Source organism: Mus caroli, chromosome 2, assembly GCF_900094665.2.
Source record: "Mus caroli chromosome 2, CAROLI_EIJ_v1.1, whole genome shotgun sequence".
Taxonomy (NCBI): domain Eukaryota; kingdom Metazoa; phylum Chordata; class Mammalia; order Rodentia; family Muridae; genus Mus; species Mus caroli.
Window position 1 is genome coordinate 122,474,788 of NC_034571.1, and position 16,638 is coordinate 122,491,425.

At 47.4% G+C, this 16,638-nt stretch overlaps 1 protein-coding gene across 4 annotated transcripts in view; it reads right to left on the reverse strand.

Annotated features, from left to right (window-relative positions):
* Positions 1-11,557: 11,557 nt before the first annotated feature.
* Positions 11,558-16,638, reverse strand: part of Pdyn (prodynorphin) — a 14,228-nt gene continuing 9,147 nt past the window's right edge. For all 4 annotated transcript variants that reach the window (XM_029470260.1, XM_029470256.1, XM_021157014.2 and 1 more), the window contains 2 exons: positions 14,708-14,856; positions 11,558-13,626 (listed from right to left, as the gene is read on the reverse strand). In XM_029470260.1, coding sequence (XP_029326120.1) covers positions 13,012-13,626; positions 14,708-14,839 — 747 coding nt within the window. In that variant the 5' untranslated portion in view covers positions 14,840-14,856 and the 3' untranslated portion in view covers positions 11,558-13,011. The remainder of the gene's footprint in view (positions 13,627-14,707; positions 14,857-16,638) is intronic.

Consider the following 16,638-nt stretch of genomic DNA (forward strand, 5'->3'; position numbering starts at 1 on the left):
GCTAGGCCCCGGCATAGTCTCACAAGAGACAGCTATATCAGGGTCCTTTCAGCAAAATCTTGCTAGTGTATGCAATGGTGCCAGCGTTTGGAGGCTGATTATGGGATGGATCCCTGGATATGGCAGTCTCTGGATGGTCCATCCTTTCGTCACAGCTCCAAACTTTGGAATTTAGATTCTTAAGCCTACCCAGATGGTGACAAAACTCCCCCGAGTGTGTTGATCCAGGTGACCACAAGGGGGCGCGCCCAGATCAGATACCGCTGGCTTCAGCCACCTGGCTTGTTACTGCCCCCTGCGGTGGATGCATCTTTGCTCTAGAGCTTAGATAGTGTACCCCAAGGTGATTATGCCCCAAGTCCCCAAGAACCTGTGGAGACTGTAGCAAAGGAGCAAGATTGTTTTTGAGACTTATCAAGAGCTTCATAAAACACACTGGATTCCTGGAGAGGACGCTAAAAGTAAATCCAGGACCTACTGTATGCCTGGACTTCATGTATCTCAACTCTACATAGACACAGGGCTTGTGGGGAAGGGAGCAGTCTAGGAAGGGAAAGCGCCTAAGCATTAAGTAGGAGGGTGACTACCAGTCCAGTTTTCTTGGCAGCCAGCCCTGCTTTCACGGAGTGAAAACAAGAAAGTGGTCTCAGCTGTCGCCTAGCTCCGAGCCAGATTCTACACAGGGCTGTGGCCTGGGAGTGAGGTTGTGGTTTCTGGAGAAGACAGCAGCTGGATGAGCACCGGGTGTCAATATAGGAAGCAGCAGTGTCCCTACCAGGAACTGGCACTACAACGGTGACGATTGCTTCTGATTTTTATTAGGGCAGAAATTGTCCCCTCCCAGGCAGAGAGCTTAGGGGTGATCTGGAAACTGTCCTCTGTTCAAAGACCCCCTCAGGACTTCCGTGGCTGTCCCAGCTCCCATTCTTATACAGGCGTATCTTCAGACCCTTTCCTCCAAAACAAAGTCTCCAGTGAAGAACAATGTGTTCGTTTGGGAGGTAGAGTTGGCAAGGTGGGTCTGGGCTGCCTCCTGTGCCTGCCCATCCACTTAACCCCATGTCTGCCTGCACCTGCGCACTGCCCTTGCCTGCACCTACCCCCTGTGCCTGTCTGCTAGTGCCTGCCAGCTGTACCTACCTGTACCTACCTGTGCCTACCCTCTGTGCCTGTCTATACATGTCTGTCCCTGTCTGGGTGTCCCTGTGCCTGTCTGGCTGTACCTATATCTGCCCCTGTACCTGCTTCCTGTGCCTGTTCCCTGCATTCTCTTCCCATTCTGTTGTTGCTAGCCAATTCCAGGTCCTTAAAGTTCCCCACCCAGGCTGGCAGAGTGTGAGCCTAAGGGACAAGCCCAGCTTACTTCTGCGGGAGATCAGAGATGTCATGAGGCAAGGAGTCTTGTTATTTAATTTGAAACAAAGTACTTGTTATTTAATTAAGAGTCAGAGCCTTGCAATTGCTTCTTGAGGAAAAACCTCCCAGTTGTCCTTAAGCCTTTAAGTTCAATTTTCAAAACTTGGTCTGTTTCTTTGCAGTCACTTTCAAGGGACTTTTGATTAATAGTCAACACCATTAAAACTATCTATCCCCTTTGCAAGTGTGGGTAATTAAATTATCTTCAACATTTAACACAGGACTTACTAATTTAGTGTACTCGGTTTCATTTTTAAACACTTTCCTTATTTGCCCTAACAAGCAAAACTTTCCAGAGTTTAAAGCACGTTGGAAAATCCAATTTAAGACCTTAAAGTGTAGTGAATCTCAGGACCTCTGGTACATCACACCAGTGGTCACAGGTCCTCAACAGAAAACCGACAAGTCTATAATCAATTACAAATTTCAAATTAGAGTCGTAGGCTAATTTGTTCATTCTCTATGCTGAAGCGCCCCATTGTCGTGAATACTTTACATCTCAAATGCCTAAGTGTGCAAGGTTAAAAGGCATTTGCCCAAGAAAGAGAAAAGCTCTCCATCCTGTGCGAGTTACCACCCTTTATAGTTCCTTGTGCAACAAAGCCAATACCCATGGTTCCCTGCCTGACCATTTGGTTACATGAAACCAAGATGGTACTTCCCAGCATCCCTTGTAACAAAGTGAATATGTGGCCAAGATCTGGCCAGTGAGGTTTAAGCAGAAATATTATGTGACTGCTTCCAGAACACGTTCTGAACACATAACTACTATATTTGTCCTCCCCACTCTATTTTAGCCGTTTCTCCATCTTGCCCCTTGACCACAGACATCATGGTTGAACTTCTGTCACCATTAGTCCTAGGAGACTAAGTGCAATGTGAGGATGCAGGATCCTGGAATTCTGGTAGCTTTGTAGAGGAGTCTGAGATTACCTTGTAAGACCGTCCACCCAAGCCTCCTGGGAATGTGGTCTTGCCTTCTTGCCTCCTCCTGCTCTGTGGACTTGCCCGTGACTTGCTTTCATCAATTACATGTGGCAAAACCAGCATTGGGTGTTGTCTGAGGCAGCATTCACATTTGCCTGCTTGTAGTGCTGACTGGAAATGTCATGCTCCATTGGAAACTGGTCTAACCTGCTGGAAGATGAGGGACCCTGGCCCAAGCATATGCCATCAGGAGATGTAGTGACTGCCTGTGGAGTCCCCCAGCTCTGCAGCCCTCCATTTCCGTCCAGGTAAAAACCCTCAGAGAGTTACTCCTCAGCGCACATAATTGTTTTCAGCCATTGAGTTTTATGACGGCTTATGCAGCAAAAGCTAAACAGAGCAGGGTCATAAGCTGCCCCAGCCTCACTTTTCCGAGAGCTTTAAGCCATTTTTGTTTGGGGTCTTGGATACATTGTATCCTGATACACCCATGGGCTGCGCTGAGCTGCTTTGATGGGCAGGGTGTTCTCTCTTGCTGCAGAGCCTTTTTCAAATGGTTGCCATGTCAACAAAGGACTCCATTTTCTCTAAAGAAGTGGATCTTGTGGATGGTTGGGCTCTGGCCATCTCATTAACTCTGTAATCTGAGACCACAGTACCCATCCCCAACCCCTGCCTTGCCCTCCCTCCACCCACGTAGGAAGTCACCTGGCTTCCTTCACTAATTTCCTTACTGCCTAATTGAGTTATGAAGCTCTTTTAGCCCTTGCTGTCTGCCCAGGCTAGGACTCTGATAGACACGGCAGACATCTTGAACTCCACATCTTTCCCCTCCCTGTGTTCTATTAGTCCCAAAGTCAGGTCAGACCAGGAATGCAAGCTTCCTCCTGCTCCCAGCCTCTGTTTCTTTAGCTTTCAGATAGAACCTAGATTCTGACATAGTGTGGTTGTTGGGACATGACTCGGGTTTTCTACATAAACACTGTGATGTTAGAGACCCAGGGAGCTTTCTGGAGCCTGGGCCATGATGCCCCAGTAGCTTGATAGCTGTTGAGTCAATAGGATTCTCCAAGTCTTCATCCCCGTGCTCGCCTGGTGGTCTGAGTACTCCGATCAGATCACCATGCATCCATGCCGCCCTAGGCATTGCCCCCTCACATCTCCATGCCACCCACGTTGTACCAGGCACTCCTCACTCCTTACGATTCTCCCTTGGCTCTATCATGGCTGGCTCCTTTGCTCTCCTTCAGGTCCACATGTAGAATTTGCTCATTCCGCCTCACTTCAAAAGGATTATCAGGGATTAGAGAGATGGCTCAGGGGTTAAACACTGCTCTTATAGAGGACCTGGGTTGGGTTCACAACACCCATGTGGTAGCTCATTACTGCCTGTAACTCCACACCTCCTCTGAACTCCAGGGATACACGAGGTAGCACCCATAAACTCACACAGGCTCATGCACAAATGTAAATTTAAAAGAATATTTTTAAAAGTAATGACATAATATAGTGACAACTTTAATAATAATTAAAGATCTTAGTTGTAAATTTATGTTCCCACAAAAAAGCCAAGATGCCCTTCAGTGTATACATGGAGTAACTAGAGAATATTCACATGAGGGTTAATAACTTCACAGGGTAGAGAGACCTACTGGGCACACCTGTAAGGGATTTTCTTGATGCAGTTCTGTTAAGTGAGGAGACCCAGCCCAAATGTGGAGGCTTGCTCCTTCCTGCTGCCTTTTCACCGTGCTTGCAAGTACACGTACATCATTTGACTCTTGCAGCAGGTTCATCTACCCTGTTGCTGCTACTGCTGCTGCTGCTGCTGCTGCTGCTGCTGCTGCTGCTGCTGCTGCTGCTGCTGCTGCTGCTGCTGCTGCTATTTGCCGACATCAGAACTGTTTCTTCCACCTTCCAATGTGGACAGAAGCCCAGTGGCTCTCCAGAAATTTCCAGGCCAACAGTGATAGACTGGAGGTCCTGGGGTGACTGGTTTTGTGGGCTGAACAGCTGCCAGGTTCTTGGCCTCCCTAGGGTGAAGGCAGACACTGTTGGACGGCTCAGACTATACTGTATAAGCTAATCAAACAAACAAACCAACAACAAACCTCTTAGTATGTATTTTTTTTCCTCAGCTCTGTTCCTTAAGAACATATCACCCACTGACCATATGAGCTCGGATGCTGAAGAAAGACATAAAGGAACTTAAGTGTCCATCACTCAGTCAAAGAAGCCCCTGCAGAGGCTGTGCTGCACCGTTTCAACCATATGCTATTCTGGAACAGACACTGCTATGGAGACTGTAAAAGGATCAGTCGGTGTTAAGAGTGGGGAAGGAGAGTGTCTGCCACTGTAAGGTGGGTGTGTGGCATCCTGCCTTTGTCTCATTCTCTTTTGCTTGCTTGCTTTTGTTTTTGAGATAGGGACTGACTATGTAGCCCTGGCTAGCCAGAACTCATTATACAGACCAGTCTGCCCTCAAGCTCAGAGATCCACCTGCTAATGTTTCCCAAGTGTGTGCCAGCAAGCCCAGGCTCACCTTCCTTTTCTTTGTGTGTGTGTGCTTGTGGGTGTGGTAGATGCATGTGTGTACCAGTATGCACAAGGGGACATCCTGTTCTACCGATTCTCCATTATTCCTTTGAAACAAGGTCTTTCACTGAACTTGGAGCTGCTGTTCATCCAGCAAGCCTCACTGGCACTCCTGTCTCTGCCTCCCAAGATTGGGGTTACAGCCACGAACTGCTTTTTACACAGGTGCTAGGATCAGAGCTCAGGTCTTCATGTCTGTTCGGCAAGCACTCTTAACCACCCAGTCATCTTTAGCCCTGTCTCGCCTTAAATGTGAGATCTGGGGTAGCAGTGAATGAATGATGTGGGGCATCAGTTGACAGCAATGGTGTAGCATCCAGCAGCATACATGGCGTGGCCAGAAGAATGGCCCTAGCAGTGTGAGGTTTTAAACCCTTGGTATAGCATTGCTCTGGTGCACAGTGTTGCTCCAATCAGCACCCTGGCCATGCCGCTTCTTTGATTAGATCTTTTACTTGCTTTCTTCATTTCTGAGATGAGGCCCACTGGCCACCTACAGGGCTTACATGAAGAAGCTCTTCCTGTATCTGAAATGTCCCTGTAGCACTTCAGCTATCTGCCCCGCCTCGAGCCATCATTTGGACCCAGGCCTCTGCTCTCTGTGCCCAAAGCTCCTCTCTCTCCTCTGCAGGGTCAGAATAACTCTCCATGGTTTTTTCTACTGGCATTTGCTCCAAGCCAGTGGTTCTCAACCTTCCTAATGCTGTGACTCCTTAACATAGTTCCTCGTGCTGTGGTGACCACCAACCATAAAATTACATTTGTTGCTACTTCATAACTGTAATTTCGCCTCTGTTATGAATTAGAGTGTAGATATTTCTGGAGCTAGAGGCTTGTCACCCACAGGTTGAGAACCACTGCTCTAAGGACTCTCCCCAGCTGGACTACACAGTTCTGAGTTCAGAGGTCATACACTAACCCCAGGGAAGGGACCCCAGGGAAGGGGTTAGTGAAAACTCCCTGTCTCAATCCCGACTCTTGATTAATTTCACATGAACATTCTTGATGGTTTTCAGATGCTTATAAACGGGCAAGAAGTAGTATAACCTGCAAAATCAAAAAAAAAAAAAAAAAGAAAAGAAACTGAAAGCAATAGTCTCCAATGCACTGAAATCCAATTTGATTCACAAAAAAAAAATATGATATGTATATACTTGACAATGATGAATCTTTTTTATATAAAACAACTCAGAGACCAATTTTCTTCATAAAAGCTCAAAGCATGAGGCTACATTTCTCAGGCTAAGAAGGATGGGGAGGTAGGAGCTCTGTGTATCTTCTGCAGGATAATTTCTCAAGTGCTACTGATTTTTTGCAAACTGGCTTCCCAGCCCCCACCTGCAGCATTTCCAGAGCTACCCCCTGCCTGTGAGGAATTTGAACCACCCGGTGAACCCCAAGTCCCAATTCCCTTGGCTGCCTGTTTTAGAGAAATTATTATGACTGGGCCCTTGATACCAGGAAAGAAAAGTTACTTCTGGTTACTTCCAGAACCTTCCATCATCATTTTTTGGCGATGCCAATTGACCTGACCTAGATTATGTCCTTCCAGAAGCTCTTATCCCCCATGGGTCAAGGGTCTTTTCCAGGGTCCATCAGTTGAGCGACAGTGACCCTTGGAGGCTGTCATGGGTAACAGTATGAGGTAGAAGAGGGCAGAAGCCCAGTGCCATCTGCTCCCATTGACTTCTGCTCCATTTCTACCCCCTGCCCTCCCTCAGCCCCTCCTGTTTGCTTTTCTACCACAAATAATCACACACTCTCCTGATAGTGTTTGAATTTGCCATTCTCTGTGCATGGAAAACACACACAAACACACACACACACATCTAGACAACTACAACTTAATGCCAACCTTATACATCTCTGGTCTTATGCCACCCTTTCAGAGGTACCATTGTGACCTCTCTAAGTGGCTACCCTCCCCCCATCCCTCACTCCCTCCTCCCTTTCTTTCCCCCCCTAGAACTCACAACCATCTCACCCAACCCTTGTCAGATCCATCTATGTAGATACTTTATCCCTCCTTGAGAATTGAACCCTGTGAACTAGTACTTTGTTTAAGCTCCAATGGATCGCTTGCCTCTTGCCTGTTGCTGAGTATACAGTAGATGCTCAATAGTGGTCATCAGAAATGAGGTGAATTCAGGTAGGGAAGACACTGCTCTGGTTATGCAACAACTTTTAGCTGGATGGTATTCCTGCATGTCTGAGAACTTTCTCAAATCATAGGGTAGAAACCATCTCCTTCATTCATATAGGATAGGATGCAACGAAAAAACTCAGTGGCTTTGGGCAGAATTTCCTGACAGATACCAATCATCATGTGCAGGCTCCTGAAAACTGGAAATGTTATCAGCAGCATTTAATGGAAACTGAAGAGGCCCAGTCCCCTGTCTCAGCTGCTGTGCAGAGCTAGAACAATACTCAGGCCCATGGGCCTGGACTCTGTTCAGTCTCCCTTTCTCAAATCTCAATATTTCACTCCTCTTGTCAATTATCAGAAATCTCCCCTCAAGGCAGCTCCTGCAGGGGCCTGGCAGGGGTATGGAAGCATTGGAGAGCAAGAGAGGTCCTCCCTTTCAGAAAACACACTTCCTGTCAGCAGTAATAAAGGCTCCCGAGAACAAATAACGGACTCAACTGAAATTAGACATAACACGACAAATTGTGCGTGAGAACAATATGGGCGCACATTTACACATTGGAGGAGTAATTATAAATCTTTGTTATAAATCTGCACACTCCTGTGTAGCGTTATGGATGTCAAACTGACATCTATTAGGGAAGAGTTGTTCCCAAGACTGAGGTGGGGATTTTTGTTGTCTCACTTTGGAGCCTTTAATTAATAGATATGCCCCATCGCTAGGTTGGTTCCTATGAGGGACTTGGAGGGGTGACCCAAAGCAGAGAATGGTAATGACGGTCATGATCATTATGAACAAAGTTCCTATCTAGAGACTGTATTCGATGTTGTCTAGAAACTGCTTGCTTATTAGTAATGGGCTTTTTAAAGGTTACCAGGGTGTTGGTATGTTGGTCGCCAGTGCCAGTGGGCAGGGACAGAAGCTCAGGAATCTGGAAGGGCTATGATAGTCTCTGTCCCCACAGATAGCTCATTAAAACAGATCTTGTTGAGTCCTCTGGGGTGTGGAAATGTTCTAAGTATCCACACTTGAGGGGCTCTCGTAGCACATAGGTTACAATCCCTGGAAAATTACTTAATGCCACTGCTTTCATACCAACAGTAGAATGTTGTTCTTCCAACAGGCAAGTGCCTTACTCGGGTGGTATCAGACATACCGTGATCAGAGTCACCACCAGAAACCGGGTTCTGAGGCGGTCCAGTGCCCTGCTGTGGCTGATCCACAGAGTGAGACCAGTACGTGGGCCATGGGCCTAGACTCTCAGAACATAACAGTATGTAGCACACATGGCTTAAGCAAGTCAGGTATACTGTAGACTTACTTGATGCTCCCATAACAGTAAAGTCAGTATTCTCCTCTCCACTCAAGAGAATGAAAATCTGAGCCCAAAATACCCTGTGCCCCTAGAGCCGTGTTGTCCACCCTTCATAGGCCTGCCTCTTGGTCACCATTGAAGGTAACCTAGAAAACGGAAGCTGGAACAATACTATTGTGGAATCCATAACGTAGAGGATGAATTCTTTTCATTAACTTATTTATTTATTCACTTTACATCCAATCACATCCCCCCCTCCTTCCTGTTCCTCCTCACACATCCCCTCTTCCTACCTCCTCTTCTCCTCTGAGAAGGGGAGGCCCTCCCTGGGTACCAACCCTCTCTGATTCATCAAGTCACTACAGGACTAGGGATATCCTCTCCCACTGAGACCAGACTACTAAGACCAGACGAGGCAGCCCAGTTAGGGGAACGGGATTCACAGTCAGGCAACAGAATCAGGGTAAGCCTGCTCCAATTGTTGGGGGTCTCACATGACAAGCAAGCTGCACATTTACGTGTGGGAGACCTAGGTCTATCCTGTGCTTGCTCTTTGGTTGGTGGCTCAGTCTCTGGGAGCCCCCAAGGGTCCAGTTTAGTTGACTCTGTTGGTCATCCTGTGGAGTCCTATAGAGGGGAAATTTTAAGGGCTAGCTCTCATTTTTCCAAAATTGAAAAATGAAATCATAAAGTGGTGCGAGAGGGATGTCTGGTGTCAAGCACACAGCTGTGCATATTGTAATACTCTTTTATAATTACTTAGCTCCAACTGAGAGCCATCATGCAGAGCCAGATGTCTGAAGTCTCTTGCACATTCCCCATAGCATCTGCTTGCCAGCTCTCCCTGTCCCCACCAGTCCTTCGACTCGCTGGAGAGAGATTCGCTGCTGTGTGGTCTGGCACATTCCCTAACTGCTGGGAAACATGCTCCAGTCCTCCACCCCCACCCACCTTGAGCCAGCCCTTTCTCCATCCTATCTCTATGATGTTCATGCTCTGACCCACCAGAGCACCACACATACCTATCTGTGATGACTGGAAGTAGCTCATTATTGATCATAGGATCCAAACGCTGCTGAAGAGGTGTAATAAAGCGTTGGCTAGGGCAACTGTGAAAATAATGCATAAAACAGAAACCTGCATTGGCAAGACCTGGAACTTTTGGAAGCCACCTAAAAAATATAAGGAGCCTTCACCACTGAAGAGAAGGAGCCTTTTGATAGGCAGTTCCTCAAGTCCTCAGAGAGCACCTTTTTCCAGTTCTACCTATGCCAACAGATTGCCTGTTGTAATCATAAGACATTTGTCGTAGTCATAAGACACTTGTTTGGAAGTGACAGAAAGGTCTTCCCTAAAGAACATTCCAGGCTGACGGATAGCAGGGTCAGGACCCAGTGGGTAAAAGTGATAGAGATGACACTCTGACCCACCAAAGTGGAGAGCAATGCTGAGAAGTGTCTGTCTACAAATGTGCTCAGGCAGATTTAAGTGTCTGCTTTGGACCTGGGTGTGGCTGGATGAAATGAGTTCAAAGCTCAGGTTCCTTCAGACTTCATTTCCTGTGACCACCAAGAAAGAAAGAGAAGGATTTCCTGGACATTTTTACTGTCCTCCAATTCTGCAGACCAATTATTTTCTTTATAGCAAGTACCACTATTTGTCCTTACTTGTTGATACTCTAACTTGTTGAAAAAGGAATATATATCATATATCATATTTGTTATACATTATATTGTATATTATATATTGCATGTTGAATATTATATATTATATATCCATCCTAAATATTCAGTAATTAATAAGCACCTAAGACAGTCTTACTGCTGCCATGCACTGCTAATATCTTAAGTATTTCAGTCCCAGAGCTATAGGGCTAAGCAGAGACAGAACGAGTCACGATTTACTGAGTTCTGAAATTTGTGCTCTGGCCAGCTTTGGTTGAATCTCTTTCCTTTTGCCTTGGGAAAAGCAAATGCCTGTAAATCTACCTTAAGAAAGAGTTGACACAGCTGTCTGGTTAGACATCAAAACCCTGTTTCCTAAAGCGATGATGTCCTAATGATTCCCAGCAATGCCCATGTCTACCCACATGCTTGAACTATAGTAAACACTTCCTATCGGTGGTCACGGGACCCAGAGAGTACCCTGAGGTGGTCGGAGAATTCAACACTGTTGCTCAAACTATAAAAACTGTAAGAAACTACAGATTTAAACAAAGCAGTTTGGTACATTGCCTGCTAGCAAAGTTATGAATAAGGCTGAGCCTTTAGAGTGCAGTTTCCAAAGCGGGATTTCTATGACACTGTAAGAACAGAGAGCATGTCCACGCCGTCTCCTGCACTTCCAGCACCTAGCAACAGGTCTTCCAGACACAGCAGGCTTTCGATTAGTACCTCATTAAATGAATAAAGAATGAGTGTCACACGCTTGGCCCTGTGCTTTCTGGGAAGTTACTCTAAGCAAAGGTCCCACTGGAGCCCACATTTACAGCCATTCAGACACATCCCACATAAGGACACCTTATATGCACCACTCAGTGATGGATGGCTGTTTAGCAGAGAACAGTATATGTTTGCCACTAACACAGTTACTCTTGTTAGGAACATCTGTGATTTGTCCCGGTTTCCCTGCACAGGAAATGGCCCCTGAGGCTGCAGTACCTCTCTCTGTTCTCCCTATTTTGTTGCCACATGCCCAACTTTGCCATTGTTCCTTAAGACCATATGGGGAAGGAAGCTCTCGTTTACTGAACCTACTAAGTGCTGGGAACTTTACATGTTTGATTTCATCTGATCCTCTCAGCCATACTACTAACACTGCCCTATTCATCTTTATTTTATAGAAATAAGAAGTAAGGTCCAGAGAGATCAGAGACTTGCCCAAAGTTACACAGACTCAATTTACAGATGTGAATCTGTAAAACACTTGCTTTCTGTTATTCCACACTGTATTTTCTATGACTAGAGGGGCTGGAGCTATGGCTTGGTGGTTGAGTGTTTGCCTATCACACATGAGGAACTAGGTTCAGTCCTCCAATACAGCTATACATGTGTGTGTGCTTGTGTAAGTATCTACATATCATATATGTATATATATATATATATACTTTTTCTGGAGACAACACGAATATATTCATGCAAACACAGCAAGCCATCCGCATAACTTTATTTATTATACCAGAGAAGCAGGAAACTACACAGACCTATTAAGGATCACATGTCCCAAGTAGGTTGGATAAATGTGATTTTTAAGCAGCACACAAGTCGCCGTAAAACAATCTACACATTTCAGAACACATGAAGGGCTCTACAGGCTGTGACCTGTGTGTGGAGAGGGACACTCAAGATATCTTATGCAAATATACAAATCCAGTCTGCTCCCTATCAAATATGCAAATCCAGTCTGCTTCCTCTCCTGTCCAGCCCCATCCCCTTAACTCATCATCTAACTATCTGCCTGGAGACGGGGAGGTCAAACCAAAGAGGACCTTGTTTGTCTCTGACTCTGGGTTACTTGAATCCAGCGAATCCACTTGATCCTGAACACTCAGTTGTCTTCTTCTCTCTCTGCTTTTATTTGGAGACAGAGAGAATGAGACTTGCTGTAGTGTTGAGGCGGGACAGTCTCTCCTTCAGCTACCACTTCTGGATCCCCTTCCCAGTGCCAGTGCATAAGCTGGGCCAAATGGCTCAGCCAAATGGCTCCGGCTCCCGCAGCCAACTCAACTACTGAAGAGCACAGCTGTGCCCAGCCGCATCAGCTCCACTCCGATGCAATTCCTCATGGGCTAGAAGTGTGATACTGATCGGTTTTAATGAGGGCTGTGGGAACTGGCCCAAATTCTGAATTTGTTGTACAGAACAAATTAGTTTGCTTTGCTCCCCCTTTATCACGTCAGCCTTCAGAAGGATGGCTTCTCATCATAAGCAAGGGGATTTCACCCTTGGGAAAGGCACCGCCCTAACCAGGGTCTAGGAGCTGGGTTTTTCCAGGAAACGTTTGAAACTATGAGGACTCTGGGTGTACAGACAATTAGCATGCTAGAGGCCCGGCCTCTCTAGGGTTATAATCCCTGTCCTTGAAAAGGCTTTTCATTTAGCCTATGGCCTCCAGGGTAGGGTGCATAAGAAGAGCCTCTGTGGCTGAGAATATAGTTAGGATCCTCATTTGCATGTATCTGGTTTTATGTTTCTACACTGCATGTCTCACGGTTCCCATGCAATACTACCAGGAAGTGCTCATTTTTCTTCCAACAGGAGCACACGTTCAGTGAAGTTTGGAAACCACAGACGAATAGGAATAAAGAACAAGTTTCTCTGGATTCTGGGATGGGCAAGGGTCACAGGGACAGAGCGGTTGCGCTGATGTCAAAAAGCCACTAGTAGTGGTAGTTTAGAGGTCTTGGGGTTTGAGCCGGACACTGGGCCTATTGGCAGGGGGTCTCCACTCTTCCCTGCCTGAAAACAAGCAGAACGGGGTGGGGTGCGCTTAGATGTTCTCATGGGAGTGCTGAATGGAGCAAGCAGAGGAACAAGCACAGGAGGATGAAGCAGGGGGCTCTAATACAAGGAAGGGGGCAGACCCAACTCCATGGAGGAGAAGTGTTATGCATCAAACATCTAAATCTTCAGAATAGGTATTGGGGTTCTCCTGGGACCGCGTCACCACCTTGAACTGACGCCTCAGGAAACCACCATAGCGCTTCTGGTTGTCCCACTTCAGCTTGGGGCGAATGCGCCGCAGGAAGCCCCCATAGCGTTTGTACAGGTCCTCATGCCCTACCTGATCCCCATCCTGGCCCCCGTCCTCATCCCCGGCCATCTCGGAACTCCTCTTGGGGTATTTGCGCAAAAAGCCGCCATAGCGTTTGGCCTGTTTTCTCAAGTCTTCCTCATTAAAATGGAGCGTGCCCGCCTGTGCGGCTTCATCATTCATCCGGTCAGCACCCGCCAGCTCAGATTCTTTTCCATTGCCAAAGCTGCTGGAGAGACCCCTGAACTTTTCCTCTGGGACGCTGGTAAGGAGTTGGCTTTTCTCCAGCTCCTTCAGGACGGGTTCCAAGAGCTTGGCTAGTGCACTGTAGCCTTCTTCCAAAGCAACCTCATCTTCCAAGCCATGCTTGCCACGGAGCCCAGAGACAGTCAGGGTGAGAAAAGATGAGAAGCCCCGGCATGTCTCCCACTCCTCTGAGGGCGGCACCAGGTCCTGGCACTCCAGGGAGCAAATCTGAAAGGATGCAAGAGCTTCGTCATGTGAGAAATGAGAAATTAGACTTACAGAGCCTAGGCAGCTATCCCAAAGGCGCAGAGACACGGGTGGCAAGGCCAAAAGTAGAAACAAGATCTTCCGATTGCCCCGCGCATACTCTTTTGCCCTTTCAAAGGGCCTAGTTGCTCTACCGACCTCTATCAGGGATGGAGGGGACTACTAACACTTTAGAGACTGAAAGCTTATCAGAAGAGCAGAAAGAATGTGCTTGGGGGATGGAAGGGCTCAGCCTCTATGTCATAGTTCTGTATTCAATCGCCTCCATGACTCTAATGATGCTGACAGTGATGAGGAACACCAGTGATGAGCTTGAATTCTGAAGGTCTGACCTGGGGTCCCCAAGCTTAGCCACATTGCTTTCCTAAGAGTGAGCACGGACACACTGTGTGATGGACACACTGTGTGCAGCTCAGTGAACACAGACCAGTCAAGATATTAAACACTAATCATCATGATCTCAGGGAATCAACCCTCATTAGATGAGGAAAATGAGACTCAGGAGAGAGTTCCAGAGTAAGGGAGCAAGAAAGGGCCAGAACCCGAGCCTGAGTGTTGTCCACCACAGTCAGCCAACAAACACTACTGCTGGGTGAGGTGTGGGAGAAAGCATGAGTCAAAATAACATCAGCCAGGCAGGAGAAAAGGCCCAGGCCCAAGAGAGCCCCAGCCCGACAAGGCAGATTCTGAGAGTGTCATGGTGATAGCTTCTGCCAGGAGACTGAATTTGGAGGTGCCTATCAGCCAGGAAAGGAAGCTTTGGAATGTGTACCCAGTGCTTCAGATGGCAGAGCGAGCACACCATGGTCTACACCCCGTTGCCAGGCAGTAGGCTGCCTGGAGACATGGCCTCTGTGCAGGTCTTGGGGAGCCATGGTAATGAAATCTAGAATGCAGTGGGAAGTAGACAACCTCAGACCTCGGTACCCGGCTGTCTACTCCATGCACTGCGGCAGAGGCACAGCTGCCCAGATATGCAACCGCCCCTCTCTGGGCTCCACACACAAATAGAATAACATGGAGAAACCTTGCTGAGACCTACCAGGGGGTTGATGGGACGGGGCCCATCCTGAGTCCTCACTGCACACAGGGAGCACAGGGACAGGCAGTCCGCCATAACATTAGAGGGCATCACAAGGAGGCAAGCTGCCAGCATCAGCCTGGACCACGCCATTCTGTCTCACTCGTTTGCTGGAGAGAGAGAAGGACAAGATGGTGAAGTGTGTCTGAAGCAGACAAGGCCATCTCTTACTCCTGTGTGACGTAAGAGCAGCACGAAGCAGGCATTCTCCTTCCCACCCTGTCGTCAAGGACACAGAAGCTGGGGAGGGAACCTGGGAGTCAAGGCCAAGGACTCAGGAAGGGTTGAGAGCTGAGTAATCACTGCTTCCTGGGATCTTCTCTCTGTAGACAATCCACGTACTAACTCTGCAAGGCAGGCTATGCTATATAGTCTTCACCTGACAGGTGGAGAAACTGAGGCATGGGAAAATGGTTCCGCACAGCTAGGAAGCCAGTAAGTCAGGGATTGATCTGGTCTGTCCACCTTCAAGTCACACTGTGACGACCACCAACCTCCAGGACTGTCCCTATGTGCTGAGTCCCCAGGCTATACGCTGGACATAGAAGCAAGGGCTGTCCTGTTGACATGCACCTCTGCTCTTTCTGTTCTTCCCAAGGTCTTTGGAACTCTCCTTTTTTACTTCAGCATTGCCCTTCATTCTGACAACTGCTTCACTTTCACCCCTCTCCATGCTGGCCTCCCTCCTTGGCTTCCCTCATTATTTCATGAACTATCCCCCTCGGCACATTAATTCTGAGATGGCGCCCATTAGGTAGAGTGAGGCTTCCCCCTCTGCCTCACTGTCACACATCCCACCAGTCTGGCCCCCTCTCTAACCCCAACCTCAGACCTGAGATCTACTTTCATGGCTGTGCCAGGCTCTGCCTCACCTCCTGGTCTTGCTCATGCTCTTTCCTCTTCGTGGAGAACCTTTCCTGTCTTCTTGTTACTTGTCTTTCCTTGATTAGGCTTCACCTGTCAGCAACAGGTACCTCTTCCATCACAATGGTGCACGCCCTAACTAGTTGTGTGAGCGCTTTGCCCCTTGATACATGCACACACACACACACACTCATGCATACACGCACACAAACTCTCTGAACACAGACTATCCCTTGCCCTCTCCGAAGTACTTGTTTGTGGGCCTCAGATTTAGCCTGTTCCTGCCTCAGGACCCTCGTGCATTCTCTTCCTCTGTCTGGAATCCTGGACCTCAGGTTTTCACAAGACTTCCTTTCTTGCATTAAATAAAATAAATGTCACAGGCTCCCACCAGCTGAGGTATCTGCCTTTATCATTTCCCCAACTAGAACATTAGCTCTCAAAGGCATAGAACTTAGCTGACTTAAATTCTTGTCCTAGCATTTAAAACTCCAGCCAGCACATAGTAGGCCCTTTGCAAATGCTTAGCAGACGAGCTGATGGTTCATTAAAAAAAAAAGAGTCTATTAAAAGTTGTCCTTTACTAAGCCACCAACCAAGGAGTACACATGGCTCCAGCTGCATATGTAACAGAGAATGGCATCAATGGGAGGAGAGGTCCTTGGTCCTATGAAGGCTTGATAGATGCCTCAGTGTAGGGGAATCGAGGGTGGGGAGGTGGGAATGGGTGGGTGGGTGGAGGAACACCCTCATAGAAGTAGGGTGAGGGAGGATGGGATAGGGGTTTCCGGAAGGGGGGGAAGCTGGGAAAGGGGATAACATTTTGAAATGTAAATAAAGGAAGTATCCAATAAAAAAGAAAAACAAAAAGTTGTCCCTTTTAAGGGGGTGAATATGGGAGGGGCTGGAGGGAGATGACATGAAAAGGACTTGAAGGGGGGAGGAAAACCAAAAAATGATGCGACTATATTGCAATTAAAGCAAAACGTTAACTTTGTCCCTTTCATAGTCAAGTTTTTTTTTTTTTT